At 35.6% G+C, this 20,662-nt stretch overlaps 1 protein-coding gene across 5 annotated transcripts in view; it reads left to right on the top strand.

Annotated features, from left to right (window-relative positions):
* The window catches only part of frmd4ba (FERM domain containing 4Ba), a 58,439-nt gene that overhangs the window by 17,127 nt on the left and 20,650 nt on the right, over nt 1-20,662 (top strand). For all 5 annotated transcript variants that reach the window (XM_079841212.1, XM_079841213.1, XM_079841215.1 and 2 more), the window contains exons 2-8: nt 10,690-10,755; nt 10,837-10,931; nt 11,407-11,499; nt 11,754-11,838; nt 13,774-13,830; nt 14,277-14,299; nt 20,260-20,343. In XM_079841212.1, the coding sequence (XP_079697338.1) occupies nt 10,690-10,755; nt 10,837-10,931; nt 11,407-11,499; nt 11,754-11,838; nt 13,774-13,830; nt 14,277-14,299; nt 20,260-20,343 (503 nt within the window). The remainder of the gene's footprint in view (nt 1-10,689; nt 10,756-10,836; nt 10,932-11,406; nt 11,500-11,753; nt 11,839-13,773; nt 13,831-14,276; nt 14,300-20,259; nt 20,344-20,662) is intronic.

Here is a 20,662-nt window from a genome sequence, read left to right on the forward strand (position 1 = left end):
ATGTCAGCAAACACTGTAAAAAAAAAATTTTGTGACACCCATGGGATATTGCATTTATACCACTGTATATGGAGAGACTTGTATTTTGGAGAGATTTGGGTAGGCGGAAATTACATTTTTAAAAAAAAGTTAATACTCCTCTATTTAGATCCATTTGAATAAATTTTGCATACAACATGATACAGACAAAAATCTTTTTTTCAGTTTTTGCTGCCATCAAAACCAAAAATGTATAACCAAAAAATCAAAAAGCGCCTCTTTTTTTTGGGGGGGGGGCTTATTACAGCTCAGACAACATATACTTAAATGTTTATTCAAAGGGTTTCCTGTAAAATGACACCAAAATTGTGTATTTAGACCAATGTATGTGGTTATGGGAAACTTTTAAATTTGGGCAGGCCAAATCCAGGCGGAAATCCCGAAAAATGGTCCCAGAGCCAAGGAGGTTAAAAATTTATTAAAATAGAAAGCAGTTATGTTACTGTATTTCAAATCATTTCAGCCTTTATGAGCATAAGAGACTTCTTTCAAAAACATTTAAAAAAATCTTACTGACCCCAAACTTTTGAATGGTAGTACAGTATATCCCTGTAGCACTGAAGCATATACTGTTTATTTAAGTTAAATATAAATATCTTGATGAATTATACTCTATGCACATGTCTGTGTGCTGTGCATAATACAGTAATTTATCATATCACTTGCAAACATGCAGCCTGCATCTTCCTACTCCTTTTTATAAGCATAGTCTGTATTGATTGGCCCATATTTCTTAGTAGATTTTACCAGTGGAGCTACCACTTAACTGAATTGTTTACTTTTTTGTTTCTCCATTCTCTCTATGGGCTTATTTGCATCATTTTGAGATTCTGTATTCCTCTTGACATAAGCAATTTAGGCAAGCTATATCCAGTTCAAGTGTTTGATTTCACATAGCTAGTTTTCAACTTATTAAGAGCCTGTTTGCATTCTTTGTTTTAGAAGATTTAAGTCTTTCAAACATGTAGTGACATAAACTTCTCAATATAGCCAACTACTGCCAGATATGACAGCTGTGTGTGCATGTTCCTCTTTGATTTGTCCAATTTCCTGCCAGAATGACCCTTAAGTATGAACTCAACACCAAGATGTGTAATGCAAGACCCTAAACTCATGCACAAACAGCAGGAGGAGAAAGAAAAACATTCTTTTGGATTGCTACAAAATCAATATCTATGGAAGCTTGTTTCAATCGAGCAATCGAAACTTTTAATCTCACAATTCTGACTTTTTGTCAATTTTTTTTCAGAATTGTGAGATAAAAAGTTGTTTATTAAAAATTCTGTGGAGGAAGCAAACTTCCATAAATATCTGACATTTTGAATGTAATCTAAACAGATTTGAACAGGAAGTGATGCTGTGGAAAACTAGAGGTCAGATTGATGATTTAGGTGAGGATGGAAAATGTCCGGTTTTATTCCATTTTGTCCATGAAGACCTTTGAATTTCCTCTATATTTTTTTCCTGTTGAGTTTGGGCGTTAGTCATAAGTAACACATATAGCCTCTTATATTGCGAATGACTCAAATGAAAGTGAGTATTTTTATACGTTTTTCCTTTATGGAATATGCCGGGTGGAGAAGTGTTGCGTCTGGCGGAAACTACACCCTTAACAGACACACTTTCACTCGCATGCATAGAAACAGCTAATCATAAGCCAAAGATAGAAAGTTGTGAGTTTTTACTTTAATCGCTATGACTACCAAAACATTGTCTTTTGATTGGCCTTACATAAGTGTTTGTTAAATGTTGGACACAAAAGACATACGGTTGTAAAAAGCACGGAGAAACCACAATGTTTGTTTATGAGAAGGGACTGGCACGGCTGGGGCGGCCATTGTGTACAATTTGCGTAAATATGTGTGTGTGTATGCGAGTCTGCACTTATTTGTGGTCACATTCTTTTGTTTATGAGTGTGTGCATCCCTGTGTATGTGTATGTCTATGTATGTGTCTCAGTCACTGTGTGTAATGTAGGCTTGTCTCTGACTGTGGGTTGTTTGTGGCCTGCCCTCTCTCTGTGCGCTCTTCCAAGGGGGAAAGTCTTGGACAGAAGCCTATATACAGAGCCTCAATCCCAGCCAGTGGCATTCCGACCCTGGCTCTTCCAGGCTCCAGTTAGGTTACATCAGCCTCTGAGGGAGCACAGCTTCCTAGTGTGCCAAACAAATAGTGATGGCGCTGGGCTTATTTTGTGGCATAGAGGATCTGCTGGCCTCTGGAAGTCAGTTAGTGTGGACTCTGGCTGAACAGGTGCTGAGGAGATGCTACAGTGATGGGCTTTTGCCCTGTAGGAGGTTCCTGCAGACATGCTGTCGTCTGGGAGATGTCTATCAGGTATGAGATGGGAGTGATGATACGCTTTAGTTTTATAGTTTATTTGTCATGTACACTATCGCTCAAAAGTTTGGCAAATCTGAATTTATATACATGTATGCATGTGTGTGTATGTGTATATTTTGCATTCTTGGATCAAATGAATGCTGCATAAGAGACTTCCTTCAAAAAATCTTTCAGACCCTAACTTTTGAACGGTATAGTGTAAATGTAAATTAAACGTAATGTAATGTCATTATATACATTATTTCCAAACCTGTATGACTGACTTTCATCTGTGGAACAGGAAAGGAGAAATTTAGCATTCATGCTTTGTGCTTCCATTAATAAAAGTAAATTGAGACCAGGGGTTGTCTCGTGTCTAGCTCTAAAAAGAGCAATTAAAAGCATACAAAAAGTAGGCTTATGAAGCCATATGTTGTGGGGAAAAACTGAAATGATTTATTAAATAAAAATCACTTTATATAAAGGAGCAGCACAAACATTCTGGTTTTAATAACTGCCTTTGTGTGTCATGGAAGAAAGAAAGAAAGTTTGGAACAACATGAGGGTATGTTACTAATGGCAGAATTTGAATTTATGGGTGAACTGACTGACAAAAAAAAACTATTTTTAGTTGAGAGTTAGTCTATTAAGTCAAAATACAAGTGTAAATTGTTCTTTTGGACTTGTCAAAGCACCATCTGCTCAATTCACTATCGTTTTCATGCGTCACTATTGACTAAGGATGTTTCTCCTCTTACTGTTGTTGTCAGAGCTGTGGTCTGTCTGATGTCATTGTTTCTAAGGAATGTTGTTCTGGCAACCTTAATTCAGTCTAATATATAGTACATGCTGTCAAACGCATGTTTTTTCAGAAGTCGAGATGAACAGATGCTTGAATATTAGTCAGAATCGTTGAACATGAGCTTTTCCGTACTAGCTTTTCTGTAAAAAATACTTTTTTTAAAAATATAGAATATAGCAGTGTTTTTTATTGTGCTTTTTGGGAATAAGCCCATGGTTTTCATTCACTTTCATTGAATGTAAAAGAGCAGTGTCAGCATCCCGTAAACAAATAGTTTTGTGTTTGATAGAAGGATAAACTCATATGGGTTTGAAACACGAGTAATGATGATTCGTTTGTATTTGTATGTACAGTGTGGTTCTACTAGTTTGCTCATCTACTTTATATGAAATTATAACATTTCTTTCTGTTCTGTGACTTATGCTACAAACTCGTCTTGAATGAATAGCATTTCTGTAATCGTTTATAAAAACGCTACATAAATTCACAAAAGTAATCAATTTTATTTGTGCGAGGAACAGACCCAAATTGAAATCTTTATTTGGCAATCTTCATCTCCATTCTCAGCAACGATCGTAAAACCGCAAATCCCGCTTGTTACAAATTCAATCCAATTCAATACAAATTGGGTTATTGGCTCTCACTTGCTTCTTTGTCACAGATTGCAACATAAGCAATTCACTTAAATTCTGTACCTCATACAAAAATATTATATATTCCACCAGAGAGGCGACTCCAACACACCGTCATTGAACTCCTTTTGGTACCGCATTTGACATTTTTGCAATACATCAATCGTGATTCCACTTGTCTGTTATGTTTGACTTTATAACTCTAAGGCCCGATTTTGCGCACAAAAACTATTCTCGTCGCTTCATAAAATTATTGTAGAACCACTGTAGTGAGATGGACATTGTAACGATGTCTTTAGTACCTTTTATGGGTCTTGTGAGTGCAAATTACATTGCTGCCAATGGAGGCCTTTCTGAGCCATCGGATTTCAACAAAAATATCTTAATTTGTGTTCCGAAGATGAACAAAGGTCTTACGGGCGTCGAGCGACATGAGGGTAAGTAATTCATGACAGAATTTTCATTCTGGGTGAACTAACCCTTTAAGCCTTGTCTGTGAAACCGGGGGTACATATTTTAAATGGTTATTTAGGTCTTGAGGTCGGAGTGGGATTAGCGGCTCAAAATGACGTTTTAATGCTATATTGTTATAATATATAGACATTTTTCTACATGTTATATTATGTTTTTTATGTTTGGTGTAGGGTTAAGGCAGGACTGTCCAAAGTCGGTCCTGGAGGGCCACTGTCCTGCAGAGTTTAGCTCTTACTTGCCTCAACAGCTGTCTGGAAGTTTCTAATATGCCTAATAAGACCTTGATTAGCTGGTTCAGGTGTGTTTAATTGGGGTTGGAGCTAAACTATGCAGGACAGTGGCCCTCCAGGAGTAGGATTGGACACCCCTGGGTTAAGGGATCTACAATATCTATAAAATGGTAAAAGGTAAATGATACAAATAACTTTATGATATGAAAGTATTCATAAATATTTCACGTTTCTTTAGCTGTAAATATGTTCATGTAATAATGTTTGTTTAAATATTGCTTTTACGTTTAAATGTTGTCAATACGTCCATATTGTACATTTCAGCATCTATCCAAAAGTAAAACAATGTACGTTTTGCACCTGAACATTTTACGTATTGATATTAACAATGAGACCAGGCTGGATGATAGAATAATATGTTCTGGAATAAACTATTCCTTTTTATTTGAGCTAAATTTGCGACCCTGTTACTTGCCTACAACATTTAATTGCTAATTTTATTTGTATATTTATTTATTTATTTATTTATATATATGTGTGTGTGTGTGTGTGGTGTGTGTGGTGTGTGTGGTGTGTGTGTGTGTGTGTGTGTGTGTGTGTGTGTGTGTGTGTGTGTGTGTGTGTGTGTGTGTGTGTGTGTGTGTGTGTGTGTGTGTGTGTGTGTGTGTGTGTGTGTGTGTGTGTGTGTGTGTGTGTGTGTGTGTGGCATTTATATTAGGGCTGTACAATTACACAATTACCACAATTTGTACAGCAGTCTACTCCCATTGCATCAAAAAAGTTGTTTGAATTGTAACCAATCACGGACAACTTAGATGAGCAAATGAATGCAATGACCAATCAGAACTTCTGTGCAGTGTGCACTGACAGTCAGAACTGCAGCAAGTGTCAGTAAGGGAGCATTAAAATATTGTGAAGATGCTTGCCAATCATGTTTGGCATAAACAATATGGCATGCAGTTTGCCCCAAAAGTATTTTAACATACATTCTCTGAATTTACATTAATAATTGCATTACTTTAATATATGTTTTTCATAATTGGACAGCCCTAATTTACATTCCAAAAATTGAACTTCTGAGGTTGACTAAGAACATTTTCTGAAGACAAAAGCCCATTTTTTTACTAACCATTTGTTGACAAAAAAAACCCCTAATATATAATTTTACTCCCTATTGTCTCCCTTCTACTCTTTATTTGTCAGTTTTACTCCCTTATAAACATCTGTCTGCACAGAGTTTGAAAAAAGATGTGGTAATGATATTCCACAGTGGCTTTACATACTTAAAGTTGGCATGGCATGGAGGTTATTTAGTTTTTATTTGATAGTTTTTTTGTCCAACCCCCCCCCCCCCCATTGTGACGCATTTCAGAGTGAAACGGCTTTTCACACAAGAAAAAAAATAGAGCAGGACTTGTTTTTGAATATCAGCAATTGATTGGATCATTGGATGGTTGTGGTTTGCTATTGCTGTGATGTGTGATCTCATATGAGTGACATGTTGTCCCGCCCTCAAGTCGTTAAACACGTCAACGGAGAAGAGAAGAGATGTCGCTGTAAGTGGGAAGGGAAGTTATTTTGATTAAAGATAGCAAAGTGCACAGATAAATCATTTATTTAAAAAAACATATATGAAAAAAACTTAAGTGCCTGATGAGGGTAATGACACTGAAACGTTGCTTCTGCAAGTATCAATAGTTTGAGTTTTTTTTTTAAAGTCAATACTATTCCAAGTTTTTTGATAGTCTGCTGAAGCCATATGATGATTTTGAGTAAAACATGATTTAAAAAAAATCTATATTTCTTAAATCAACTTTATTGAGAGTCACTCCACAGTTGGGGGATATTTATATTTCCAGACATCTCTCCAGATGGTTTTTTTTTTAGTTCTTTGCTGTAGTTTTTTAGAGCTGGTGGTAGGTCTGAGTCATTTCATTGTTTTGTTTTTCTTGTGACTCACCCTGAGATGGCATTGTTTGTGTAAGATTGGACTTGAAAAATCACACTCAAGCATTGCAGTGGTTGAGGGGTTTTCAGGTTTGGAGCCAGTGCTAGTATTTTTTTAAATAGAGATAAAAGCACGCGTGTATGCTTTTGGAGAGGGAGTGTGGGGCTTTGTTTGAACACAGATTATCATTCAGGGTGAATGACCCATATGTCAAGAGCATTCTACGTCACATGATCCTCTTTTTTGCATGGTCAGTGGTCACTGATTCCCTGCCCCCATAGGCATATAGGCTTAGTTCATTCACAAATACAAAACAATTATGCTTCAGATACTGAAGTACAAAGCAAAGCCACATCCCAAACTTTATACTAACTCGTCTTTTGTCTGCATTCATCCACAACGTGAGTTAACAGACTAATATAGCGGCCACTCTGTGCCTGGCACAGTGATGACCTTATAGTCTGACAGCACACAAAACAAGGGAGATCTCTGCATGAGTAAATCTTTACCAGACAAGCAGAAAACACATAAGAGGGTGTTTTTCCAGGGATAAGTGGAGGGCTTTTTAGGGGGGCAAGAAAGTCTTAGGGGGGCAGGGAAGTGATGCCGCATTAAGCTTACTTAATGCTGATGCTGAGTCTGGTGTAAAGCACTTTCAAGTGCATTGTTTTTGGCAAGGTAGAGTTCAACCCTGAGCCAATGAGGCTCCCTGCATTGCTTGTGGAGCAGATTTTTCTAATGTATGGAAATCAGTATTGAGTGTTATAGTATTGACGTAATTACATTGAAAATGTTAAACTAAACATTTAGCTAAGCAAAACACTGTGCAACCATAAATTCCAAGTAATGTTGAATGCAACATCAAAGAGATCTATTGTTATTATATGCATGTTCAATGTGATCTTTTATAACAAAACAAGTTTTATTAAAGCATGGCTTGAATCATTTATCAGGCTGGACTAGTCCTGTATGGGTTTCTATAGTGACTAATCCAAGCTTAGACAATGGAGCCTGTGTAATTAACAGCACCAATAATTCTCTACAAGATGGCTTAAATGCAAGTCCTTGTTTTTATAGCGACTAACACTCTGCTCTCTTATTTAATAGAACTACTACTTAGCTCTTGTTTAGTAACAGTTACATTTAAGAAATGTTTTCTCTACTAGAAATGTAATTCCAAGTATAAATGAAAAGAAATGATTTACATAAACATTATATTATATTATAGTAATTACATCATATTATATGAATCATAAGATATGAAATTTGGTTAATTCACATGAGAATGGTTAATTAAACAACCGTTATCAGTACATGTACACTGGTGGATCTGGTAAGGAGAGATAGTTTGGTTGGTTCTCACTAATTAAGCAGAATTCATGCATGCTCCATGTTGAATCCCCAGTCTCATCGCTGTTGTAATGTGTGTTATTAATTTTGCAATTGATTTACTGTAGTATTAGAGATAACAGGGCAGATTGATTATACATAATTCTAGTTTTATTATGATAAAGCTTATCAGGGGACAGCTTTCAACGATGAAAATATTTGCAGTGTGCAATTTCACATGACTATAATTCACTTATATTATATTAAATTATATTAGGGCTCAGTCTTGGGCTTGCAGCTATGTAGCAGCACAGCCATTGTGTAAGAATGAATGAGGTAAAGCACAAAAATAAATGTAAGTGTTGTATTGGACATGGTGAAGGGAACAATGTGTCCTTCCTTACAAGTTCATGTTTGCATCAGTCACTCTCTCTCACATTGGCTACGTCTGAAAACTCAGACGGGAGTTTCATCGCTGCCTTATCAGGCAATGACTTTGTAGGCAGTGTTTGCATACGAAGGTACGTCAGAAACTGATTTCGGACTGACTTCGGACTGACTTCTGAGGCAACGTAACGTTTTAATGATCTACAGCAAAATAGAGTGAGCTTTGGTGATAACTAAGCAAATATTTAATTACTACAATAGTAGTAAAATTTTCGGTAAAGTTTACGGTAAAAAAACGGCAGAACTTTACCATAAAAAATATGGTAGCTACATTTTAGGTTTTAAAGATTTAAGTTAAATTTATAGTCAGTAAATAACCATATTTCATTAACTGAAATAATATTAAATTACTAATCTATTGAAATACTAATATCTGTTATGTAACTTTGATATATACTGACAACCACCAATCACAGTGGTGATGAGAGTCGCATGATGATTAAAAGCTCATCACAAGTAGACTTTAGGAGGATAATACTAATATATAGAATGTGCACAGTCTCATTCACACAAACACTAAACACCATCATGGTAACATGCATGAAATATAAAAAATGCAATAAACATGAATTTAACAACATTAAAATGTAACATAAAACCCCAATGTATAACTGATTAGAAAAAAGTAAGAAAAATAAGAAGAAACATAGTTATTTCAACGAAAATACATCAAATGTGAAGTGTCACGCAGGGAATTCTGGGAATGTCAATTGACGGTTTTTCACTGTAAATTACACAACGACTTGTTCTTTTTCACTTCCAAAAACTGTATATAGTGCTGAAACTTTCTGTTAACCAGAAAACTGTTTTTAACCGTAGCATTTTTACAGTCTTTTATAATTTTATAACTTTCAGAAGCCATTTACATTTTTTAGCTCTACTGTCACAGAATGGAAAGCACAAGATTGCGGGATATCAGAGGCAGCGAATGATACAGCTAGCCTTCCTTCAAAAATCAATCATATGAAGGTATCTCCGGAGACATATTGCGTAATATTTGTGCATCCTCATTTCCTTTCCTTGCGTCTTAGCTCCACCCCCTTAGGATGCGAGGTATAGATACACCTGTGTATCCTCGCATATGGCTCCTCAGGAAGCTTCCTCACTCCTCATTCCTCGCAGTGCAATTAAAGATGAGATGCCCTTCAAGATAGCTGAGTTCGATCAGTTTCCGGGTGGCATACTGGAGGACGGAGGAGCGAGGAAACGAGGAAGCATCTATTTGAGTATTGAGAACCCAGGAAGTTAAGCTAACATTGGATTTAGATGCATTGATGCCTTCCTACCTTAGAATGCATCCTCCGAAGGCAGCAGAGTTTATTTTTTTGTTTTATTTTTGAGTTTATTGAAATGATAACCCCTTTCGTGCTCTCTCTCTCTCTCTCTCTCTCTCTCTCTCTCTCTCTCTCTCTCTCTCTCTCTCTCTCTCTCTCTCTCTCTCTCTCTCTCTCTCTCTCTCTCTCTCTCTCTCTCTCTCTCTCTCTCTCTCTCTCTCTCTCTCTCTCTCTCTCTCTCTCTCTCTCTCTCTCTCTGTGTGTGTGTGTGTGTTTTCTCCACTCTCCCATTCTAATTCAAATGCTACTCTCTAAATAGGTTCATACATAATTAGTACTTCAGTTAATATGTAGTATACTAAGAATAAAGATTCTGTACATAATAATACAATTATTATGTTTTCTCTGACTTTGTTGAATGCTAAATGCTAAAGTCACCCTGCCAAGATAGCATCTAAATCCAGCTGACTGTACACAGAGATCAATCTTCCCAATGGGAAAAACAATCCAATTTATTAACCCAGTATCAGAGGACACACTCTCCTCACATCATTAGATTTAGTATTTATAAGTATAGCAGTAGGTTATGATGGTGTCTAAATCTGTATTAGAGGTCATGGAAGAGTATGTTAAAAATACTACATGCACTTACACAAACATACAGTGTTAATAAAAATGTTAAAAACACTTCCTTTCAAAAGTTTGGATTTGGTAAACGGTTTTAAATTTATTAAAGAAGTATTTTACAGTCACCAAGGCTGGATTTATTTGAAAGAAAAAGAAACAGTAAAAACTTGAATATTTTGAAATATTATTATAGTGTGAAATAGCTATTTTCTATTTTAATATATTTTAAAATATTATGTATTCCTGTGATGGCAAAGTTGAATTATCAGCAGCCATTAATCCAGTCTTTAGTATCACATGATCCTTCAGGAAAAAAAACATGGAAACCATGATACATTTTTTGGGATCCTTTGATTTAAATAAAAAGTTCAAAAACAGCATTTATTGTAACATAATAGATGTATTTACTGTCACTTTTGATCAATTTAATGCATCCTTGCTGAATATATTCATCTCTTTCTGAGTCCAAACTCTTGTTGCACACTATTTTATCCATGACTATATTTATGTGAATAAACAGATATTGAATATTAAGACTAATTGGATGTGTGTTTGACTCCGCCAGATGACGGAGGGCCGGCTGTGTCAGGTGCTCCTGCTAGATGACAGGCAGCTGGAACTGCTGGTCCAGGTAAAGCTAACTCACCACACAAAACTCATAGATAAAAAACAGACACGTCATTAACAGTAATGCCTGTTTTCCCTAATACAGCCAAAACTGTTGTCCCGAGATCTCCTGGATCTGGTTTCTTCACATTTCAACCTGAAAGAGAAAGAATATTTTGGAATCTCCTTCACTGATGAGAGGTAAGTTAGTGAAGTGATTTGTTGTCATTGTATAGAAAGACTTGCTTGTTATCTCTACTTCACAACTTGATACAAAGACTCCCCTAGTAGATCTTTGATTACAATATTAAACTAGCATTTAATCACTGTACATTACATAATATCATTAGCCAGACACCCTCAAGTAATAACTGGACTTCTAACTACTATAAGTCTCATCACATGCTTTCAAACAAAAGGCTTAGATGGGGCTTCAGAGGTAATTCCCCTTTTACAAGGAGCCTACTGTTATTTATGATTTTTTTTAAATGCTTGCTTTTGATCATTCATTCAGTCAAACAAAGGACATATAGGATCATACACAACATGTGAGGTTTAATTATGTACAACCATGAATAGTTCTCACAAGACTTTCAAAGACTTCATTATAGTAGATGCGTATGTTTCTTATGTGATTTTACCCAAGTATTCAATTAGACTTATTGCCATTCATCAGGGGTCAAACAAACTGGCTTCAACTGGATCGCAGGGTGCTGGATCATGACTTTTCCAAAAAGACTGGACCACTTGATCTCAAATTCCAAGTCAGGTTAGTTCGGATTCACTCATTTGCATGTCCACTGGCTAACCAATAGGGGGCGCCACTAGCACAACATGAGGCATGCTGGTGCAACTTCAACATGCAAAAGCAAAAACATACATAGGAGACAAAATAATAATTTTGTCATTCATATCTCTTTGTATCACTTTATATTTGATTCTCTTTATATGCGATGATTGTTAGTTTCGTTTTATTATAGGAGTTAATTAATGTTTCTCATTGATTGTCGCTGTTTTCTGTAGGTTTTACATCGAGAGTGTTGCATATTTGAAAGACGCTACCACTGTCGAACTGTTTTTCCGGAATGCTAAGATATCTGTCTACAATGTAAGTGATCCAAGTATTAAAATCATGTCACAGATCAAAACATCAGAAATCTATTAAAGATTACAATTCTCTTGAAGTCATTTACAGTTATTTTGTAGTGCAATGCATGCTAAAAGTCAATAGAATAATTCATTGCTGTTGTGTTATGTTTTTTACATCAATTGTCCGTGGATGATTTTTCCCTCTTTCTTTTGTGAGGCTTTAAAAGAGCTTGGCAGGTGGCTTCCATTAAGTTCTTTTTGATTACGGGCATTTACAGATGACAGCCCTGACACAGCAGGGTACTGCTGGGTTGGCTGGTTCCTCTGTAGCCTCTGTCAACTGTAAAGGCCATTATTGAACCAAAAACTAACTCAACCTAACACATTTGATAAAGAAAGAAAGGTAGTATGAATTTAGCTTGCTCTGACAGACAGTCTAAATAAAAAACTATTACATAGGCTTATTCCAGAAATAATCATATACGTATTTTTACTATTTTATGCTGCTTTTTGATGCTCTCCACTGTAACAAAATAATAAATGTTACAATTTACACAAAAATTAGGTGGAAAATACTAATGATTTGTTACTGGAGCAGTTTTGAAGCAAGTGGGTGTATTCAGTGTGACGCTGAACCCTATTGGTGTTTACTATTCACTCATCTTTGACACAGATATAATTGTTTACATCTCCTTTCTGTATATGGGAATAAATATGGACATTTAAGAAATTTTTAAGGTTTTGTCTGTAATTCTGTGCATATCGCTGCAGTTTAAGGTTTAATGCCTAAACATTTAATGAGTATTCAACAGTTGTTTACATTAAAAATGTGTGGACTTTATATTGGTACGGCTAGTATTTTTTGTTGAGGTTTAAGAATCTAGAATTGTGAAACGTCACTGGTATGTAAAATGTTGCTGTATGTAATAATAACTTATGTAATATGGTTATATGGTTCAAAATAAAGAAAAAAAGAACTACATGTGACATTTAATATAATGGGTTTATGCAAAGATTGTCTTAAGCTCTCTTAAGATAAAAGTTATATTTTTAAAGCCTATTTAATGTTTAAAAAAAATATATAGTCTTGAATGTTGAATGGCTATAATTACACATTTCATCCCCAGAGAAAACAATTGTATTTAATAGTGATTCAGTAGCAATTTTGTTTATATTCTATACTGTCCTTTATTCATAGTACTTAGCTACTTAGTAAAAATTGAACAAATTCTATGTGAAGTTATGTATTACAATATCAAATATATTTTAAAAATATTAGGTGAGGTTAATCGTGATTACAGAATGAATTAGTTATTTAGCAATATTGCTATTAATCCGTTCTTTGTAACAGAGAATGGTGTGATGGGGCGCTGCAAATGGCGTGATTGAGTGCTTGAGGGATTTCGCTCGTTGCTGTACAGCGACCCCATGTTGACTGTCTTGTAACTGTAGTACTACAGCCATAAACTTCTTTAGACTTTTATTTAAAATTACCCCTGCTCGATCGTGTGGTGAAAACATTTTTAATCCATAAAGTTTTTTTTAAATAATGATTTGCGTTCGCGAGACACCAGTAACTTATTTTATGCACGTTGAAACTCGAGCGCTGAACCTGCTCTCAGACTGTACCATGTCATCCTGGGGTGGTCCAAGTTATGTACTACAGTCATTCTGAATATATTGGTGTCTTTTATTTTTTTTTATGCTAAATTCATGTATTATCGTTATAATTTTTTAGTCGTGTAATGATACACCGCGTGCAAGGTGGATACTTAGATTACTTTTGGACAGACACCCTGTCTTTTTACAAAGATGGTATCGTCCACAGTGGAACCTGTGTGTGGAACTGGAAACGGTTGGTGGGATAAATAGTTAGATTCGGCGTGTCTGCCTAAATCCATACGAGTAAAGCGATTTAATAATTTTGTACTCCTTCCTTTTTTAAAACCTACAGGAAAACATTGAAGTGGAGAGTGAGATCGTTTTGAAGTTAGCTGCATACACTGTTCAGGTAAGTGAGAATTTGAGTTCTCTGGGTTAGTTTTGACAGACTTGCTGCGAGTCATTTTCATACGCAATGTGTAACGTTATCTCCTGAACTAATTTTACGCTGCTTTATAACTAAACCCGTTACAACGACATGCGTACTGCTGTATGTCTAGGTTTTTTTTACGGCATAATTTGTATTTATGTTTTGCTTAACTAGTATAAAACGACGTTCCTTCGTTGCACGTTTGCATTTGTGCGTCACTGCGTTGAAGTGCTTAGGGTGCAACTTAACTGTAAATATATCAACTTTTCATTAATTGGCAAATGTCTAATACAAAATTTAGAGACGTGTGGTCTGTAGTAAACCCACGCTGGAGTTAAGCTTCTTACCGCATTGACTCAAGACTCAAGCATGAATAAAGGTTCAGTCTGAAATGATTAATCTACAACTTTTGTCTTTTTGTTTAGGAGGCAAACGGAGACTACACAAGGTAAGAGAACACTTGAGATCTTGTTAGACATTAGACTATCTGTCTGTCTGTCCATCTCTCTCTCTCTCTCTCTCTCTCTCTCTCTCTCTCTCTCTCTCTCTCTCTCTCTCTCTCTCTCTCTCTCTCTCTCTCTCTATATATATATATATATATATATATATATATATATATATATATATATATATATATATATATATATATATATATATATATAATGTTTATAAAGATTTTTTTGTTTTAAATTTATATATATTGTTCAAATTAAGACAAAAACTCTAGTAAAAGTTTATTTATCATAGGCTATAGGCTATCACCTAGCAAAAGTAAAATACTTTCTGGTTGTCCAACGTAAACATACACCTGCTAGGACACCTGTGTGAACTTAAGGGAAACTTTAATCCACTAAAATGACCTTGAAACCAGGTGGTTCACAGAAAATGAGATGAGAGATGAGATTAAGGATCATTTGTGAGCATATTATTATTTATTTATTTATTTATTTTCTGAGCATGTACATTGAGTGTGGCTGAAGTTTACAAGTACTTTTAGCATCACTGTACACACTGTATTTATGTTTACTGATATATTTGGTATTTGTTGGAATCAAAAAGGTTATGTTTGAAATTGGGATTACTCTCGCCATAGCTTAAAGGGATAGTTAGGGTTAGGGTTCAAGCGAATCGACGCGTTTGTGTAAGAAAAATATCCATATTTAAAACTTTATCAAGTAAACTTTCGGCCAACCGCCTTCCGTGGAAAAGTGTTGAAAGTTGAAAGTGAAACTCAAGATGTGTACGTGACATCATGACGAGCGGACCTGGTCGCGTTAGTCTTTCGATTGGCAGGGGGACTTTCAACAATTTTTCCATAAATTGAACGGGGAAGGCGGTCGGCCGAGAGTTTACTTGATAAAGTTTTAAATATGTATATTTTTCTTACACAAACGCATCGATTCGCTTCAGAAGGCCTTTATTAACACCCCAGAGCCGTGTGGAGCATGTTATTTGATGGGCAGATGCACTATTTATGGACTTCAAAAACAGAGCAACTATGAATCCAATTCTAATGCTTGGATTTGCCTGGACTTTTGTAATATAACTCAGATTTTTTTCGTCTGAAAGAAGAATGCCCTTTAAGCTTCCTGTTCTCACAGTTTAGTCTTATAAAATTTGATAGAGACCATTAATCAACAGCAAGTAACAGGCGTAGGGGTTACAAAGCTAATCTTTTCAGATATTGAACTTTTATTACTGCTGTACATTACATAGCATTCATAACTCAATCAAAAGTCAATTCCATGTCAGACCAAATGTGAAATGGAAAAAAAGTTGCCACACTTCTGGCACCGGTGTCTTGATTGATTAAAAATTACATTATACCTTAAAAAATAATTGCAAAATAAAAATTTTATTTTTTTTATTTTTATTGCTAAAATTAGTGTCCATCCAACCTGGTGGTGGAATTGTGTTTTTGCGAGTTAGATCTAACTAAAAGTAAGCTTTTTAAGTTAATGTTTAGGTTGTGTGCCTCAATGCTTTGTTGTGAATCCAGCCCAAGTTGATCATTTCCAAAATAAACTTTTAATGTGTGAGTACAACTGGCAGTCAATATATGTGATGTATATATGTCTAGCTTGGATATTTCTGGACTTAAACTTTAAAAAATGACCCTTTGCATTTGCATTTCATACACGACAGCATAATTCAGTTCAGAGCTTTTTGTTGTTTATAAATGTTGCCCACTTTCTAAGCACATTTCTACAGTCACCATACCAGTTGGCATATTACCTAGTTCTCCCTTCATAAATTTTCAGGAGGTTTACTCCAAATGATTAGTTGTTGTGAGTAATGGAATTCTTCATCTTTTCTGTTAACATGTACTTGAGGCAGTGAATGGGATGCACAGGGATAAAGCAATCTGTTAACATAACACTAACAAATGAAATGGGTGAATTGGTCAGCAAGGTTTGAACATGTGTTGTTCACTCTTTCTCAGTAGCCTTGCATTATTCATTATTGGAAAACAGAGCTTGTCCACTGTTAAGCAGAGTGAGAACAGAGGTGTGCAAACAGCCGCTTTTACTCTGAAAATGTTTACCTTGCAACAACGACTGCTTTTGTTTAGCAGTTGGGAACTTGTTATATGTCTCGTGAAATGGCTTGACAAGCTTTGTTTTGTTTTTGTCTGTGTCGACATGCTTCTGTTAAAATGGACAGGAAGGGCCGTATTGAAAGGGCATGTCAGGAAAATGAGAGGTTAGAGTGCACAAGTGGCATATGGCATATTTTATATACATATATATACATACATGCATACATACATACATACATACATATTTTAAATCATTTTATTCAGCAAGGTTACAAAGGATTTTTATTTAAAATAAAGGCTGTTATTTTAACTTTTTTTTCATCAAAGAATCCTGAAAAAACAGTATCATGAAGTCATAGTTTCCACAAAAATATTAAGCAGCACAACTGTTTTCAATATTGATCATAAGAATTTTTTTTAGAGCATATTAGATGAATCATGTGACAAGGGAGTAATGGCTGCTAAAATTTAGCTTGGCCATCACAGGAATAAATTACTTTAAAAATTTTTTATAGAAAATGTTTAGTTTACATTGTTACAATATTTTACAATGTTACTGTTTTACTGTATTTTTTATCAAATAAATGCAGCCTTGGTGAGAATAAGATACTACTTTTTTTTCAAAAAAACTCTTACCTTTTGCCTACCCCAAACTTTTAAAATGGTAGTTTATTGCCAATTTTAAGTTCTTGGTTAAAGATATTGGTGGGTCATGTTAGTACATTTTTATGCCTGACATGCTCTTCACTATTTATAATTAAGCAGTTCTGGTAGCAGTGTATCATTACTGATAGCATCCTCTTATAGTTTAAGTGGGCTTCACATGCAGCAAACCCTTAGACCATCTCTTCCTCTAATTCCTGTTATTTCATGTGGATGAAGGCTCCCAGATCTCATAAAGCCAGAGCAGTTGCATTTGGAGGCCTAGGGCTTTAAGTTTATGTAGGAAGCTAGAAGACCCCCACCTCTCTTCATATAAACCTACTACTCCTCCTCTGCTCTGTTAAGACTGCATAGATGTTAGTGGAAAGGGAGTGGAGACATCTCCCGTTGGCAGACATAGGGCGTCATGCAGGATACTGATGTCATCTGTCTGCAGTTTATGTCAGGAGCAACCAGGCAGGGGTTCTTCCTACACGACCCCCTCCCCATATGTCCTAGGTCTTTAGAGATAATATTATGGAAAGATAATCACTTTTATATTTTTAAATACTATTATGATAATCCTTGAATCCTGTTAAACCTGAATTCTAAGCAAAACTCACATTCGGTTCAAGGGACGTTACCATCAAATGACTGAAGTAAAAACTCAATTAATTTTCTCCATAGGGAAATTAAATTTGTTTTTAACGATAACTTTTAAACCTTTAAAAATAGAGCTACTGTGGGTTAAAGGTTGTTAATCAGTGTTATATGCTTTTATTGAAGCCGTCCATTCGCATAATTTCAAAATATTTTGAAAATAATAGGGTTTAACAGCTGAACAACAACTTTAAATGAATAGTTAAATATTTCTCTGTAGTTTTTAATTTGATTGTCACTCGCAATGCATCAGTAGTGAGGGAAAATAGTTATTCCCCTCACTAAACCCTATAGTATACTTCGGCCGTCTGTGCAATGTCCATGTAACGCACTTTCCGTTATCACAAGGATCCGCGCACACTATCTGTATGCCGCCCAATTTTTGTGCGCATGTGTCGAACTTGTCCATCCGCGCTCATCTGTGATTTGAGTATATTTTGAAAGCTGTGCAGACACGACGTGCGTGAGACGGAGCAGAGCGTGGAAAATAAAGTATTCCCGATCCTTAAAGCAGTCAAGTACACATTCTTCTACTTTGGTCTTTTGTCCAGTTTTTACATAGTTTTGAGCTTTGAGTACAGGTTGGTAATGTTGTGATTCACCTCAGAGCTGGTTTACTTGGTTCATGCTTATAAGGCTTTAAGACTCTCTATAGGAAAAATAAATGAAAAAAATACTTCCGGAACCAACACCACAGAAAAAGTGGGCGGGCACGTATTCTTGAAAAAGCTGACACATGGCTCTAACTCCTCCATGCGTTGCTTGTGCTGGGTTAAGCGTTTGCCCGCCCTTCCTTGCCAACTCTTTGATAGTACAGACAGCATAATGAATTCCAGATTGCTGACAAGGCATTGCAGTCTCAGGGCACCAGCTTACGGTATTTTACCACATCATCAACCCAGCCTGCTAGATTTATACCTTCAAACTTATCATAAATCGCTGAACTGCAGAACCAACTGGCTTGGAAAGGGAAGAGCGCCAGGGAATATAGTGGTGCTTAGTCGAGCAAGGTATTAATGGGCTGATAAGCAGGGCTAGAGAGGTTTTATGTTATCAATTCTGTAACCTGTTTCCTTTTGTTTTCTATTCATTTTCAAAGTATTCTGACTCAGATGTTATGTTTTTAAAGTGTTCTGCACATTTAGATCAGTTCTTGCTCCTTTGTTTTCTAAGTAATTCCTTCCTGTAAAAACAATATCGCCCACTTCACCCTCAAAGTGTTTTTTGGAAAAGATCAGATCAGAGCTTGCTAGAGCAGATCAGATGTCTGGAAGCGCATGACATGGGGGGTTTTCTATAACACTGCTGTCCTGTTTTATGAATTCAGGTGTTGTGTCCTAACTGGCGCCATCATAATGGTGCCAGTTACACTTTTTGTGTAGCTTTTGTTATAGTTAAATATGTAGCCTTCTAAGCCCTTAAAGGGATGGTTATTGCAAAAATTAAATAGAAATTATTTCATTGTTTACTCACCCCCCACGCCATTTCAAACCTGTATGACTTTCTTTCTTCGATTCAGCACAGAAGACATGTTTATTAATGCACTAAAATTCCATTTGTCCATTAAATTACATGCTTTGTGTTCAAAAGGAATCATACGGCTTTAAACAAGCTTTGCAATTGAAATGCTATAACTGTATATTCAGGTAACAAACTTTGACATTGAAGTATATCACACTCTCTCCACTGAGATAAGATGCTATTAGCTCAAGTACTGCATCATTCATCACTTACTTCAGCTTAAATTTGAAACTTTACATTGGAAGTCTCAGTTTTACATCTAATCTTTAAATATAGGCTCTGAGTGACTATAAAAAGTCAAGCCAAGATTTTTGTAGTTGAAGAATAGAAAAAAATGCATGTCTCGTAATGATTTGTAATTTAAACACTGAAGTGTGTAAGTGTAAGAGTTGTGAGCTGTTTGCAATAGGAAGGCCATCTATCTGAAAAGGAATTCCAGCATGAGGATGAAAGATAATAAAAAAACAGCATGTGCTCTCCAAACATCAAAGACCTCTAAAATAAATATGCAAACATCAGTCAATCGGTGTCATTTTCAAAAGAATAAAAACCAGCTCTCCTCAAGCAAACATTATCTCTTAAATCACACCTTGGTTTGGCCAAACAAGACTGGCGTTTACAGAATCTCTATACATTATATTCTTTCAGATTTGCCTCATCAGTTTGGAAATTTCAAGTTTTTAAACTTTCAATACAATCTAATGAAATGAAAACCTATTGAAATGTATGAAAATATTAGGTTGTAAATTGCGAAAAGGTGTTTCAGTAATGAGAGACATAAATCAAAGTCATTTTTAAAATAAGAAAGTGTATTAGCTTTCCTAATGGTATTGACATTTTCAGACTGTTGCGGTAATGAGTTTTTAAGGGTATGTTTTGGAAAATATGTTCAAAATGAAATTGTCAGTAAATATTTTTTAATAAATTGTACTTCCATGTTTAGTGTTTTATGCACTTGCATATATTTGGCTAGGCCACCTATTACACATTTATGACGCATTTCATTTGAACACAATTAATGATGTTTTTGTTTTTCAATCTTTTAGTGATGAAAGCACAAGATCAGACTTAAAAAAGCTTCCAGCTTTCCCCACTGCGGTTTTGAAGGAGCACCCATCATTAGCATTCTGGTAAGACTGCATTTTTGTTTCTGTAATAAAGGACGGTAACATGTAATATGACATTTTTCAGAGTGAAATGCAATATTCAGTAGGAAATTATAGGCCAGACTTGATTGTATCCATCTCGATCATATTTTTAATAACATTATTCAGTGTCTAAAACCCACATATTCCATAAGTGTGAATAAGTGTGTGTTATCGGAGTCTTGAAACTCAAAGGCTTTAGTGTAGCCAGGTTGTAGTGTGCAAGCTGTAGCCTGTTTATTTCAAACCTTGTTAATTAACTTGCTTGTTAATGATGCCTTCCCTCTGGCTACTGTAACCCTAG

This window comes from Gobio gobio (assembly GCF_949357685.1).
Source record: "Gobio gobio genome assembly, chromosome: 17".
In the NCBI taxonomy this organism is placed as follows: domain Eukaryota; kingdom Metazoa; phylum Chordata; class Actinopteri; order Cypriniformes; family Gobionidae; genus Gobio; species Gobio gobio.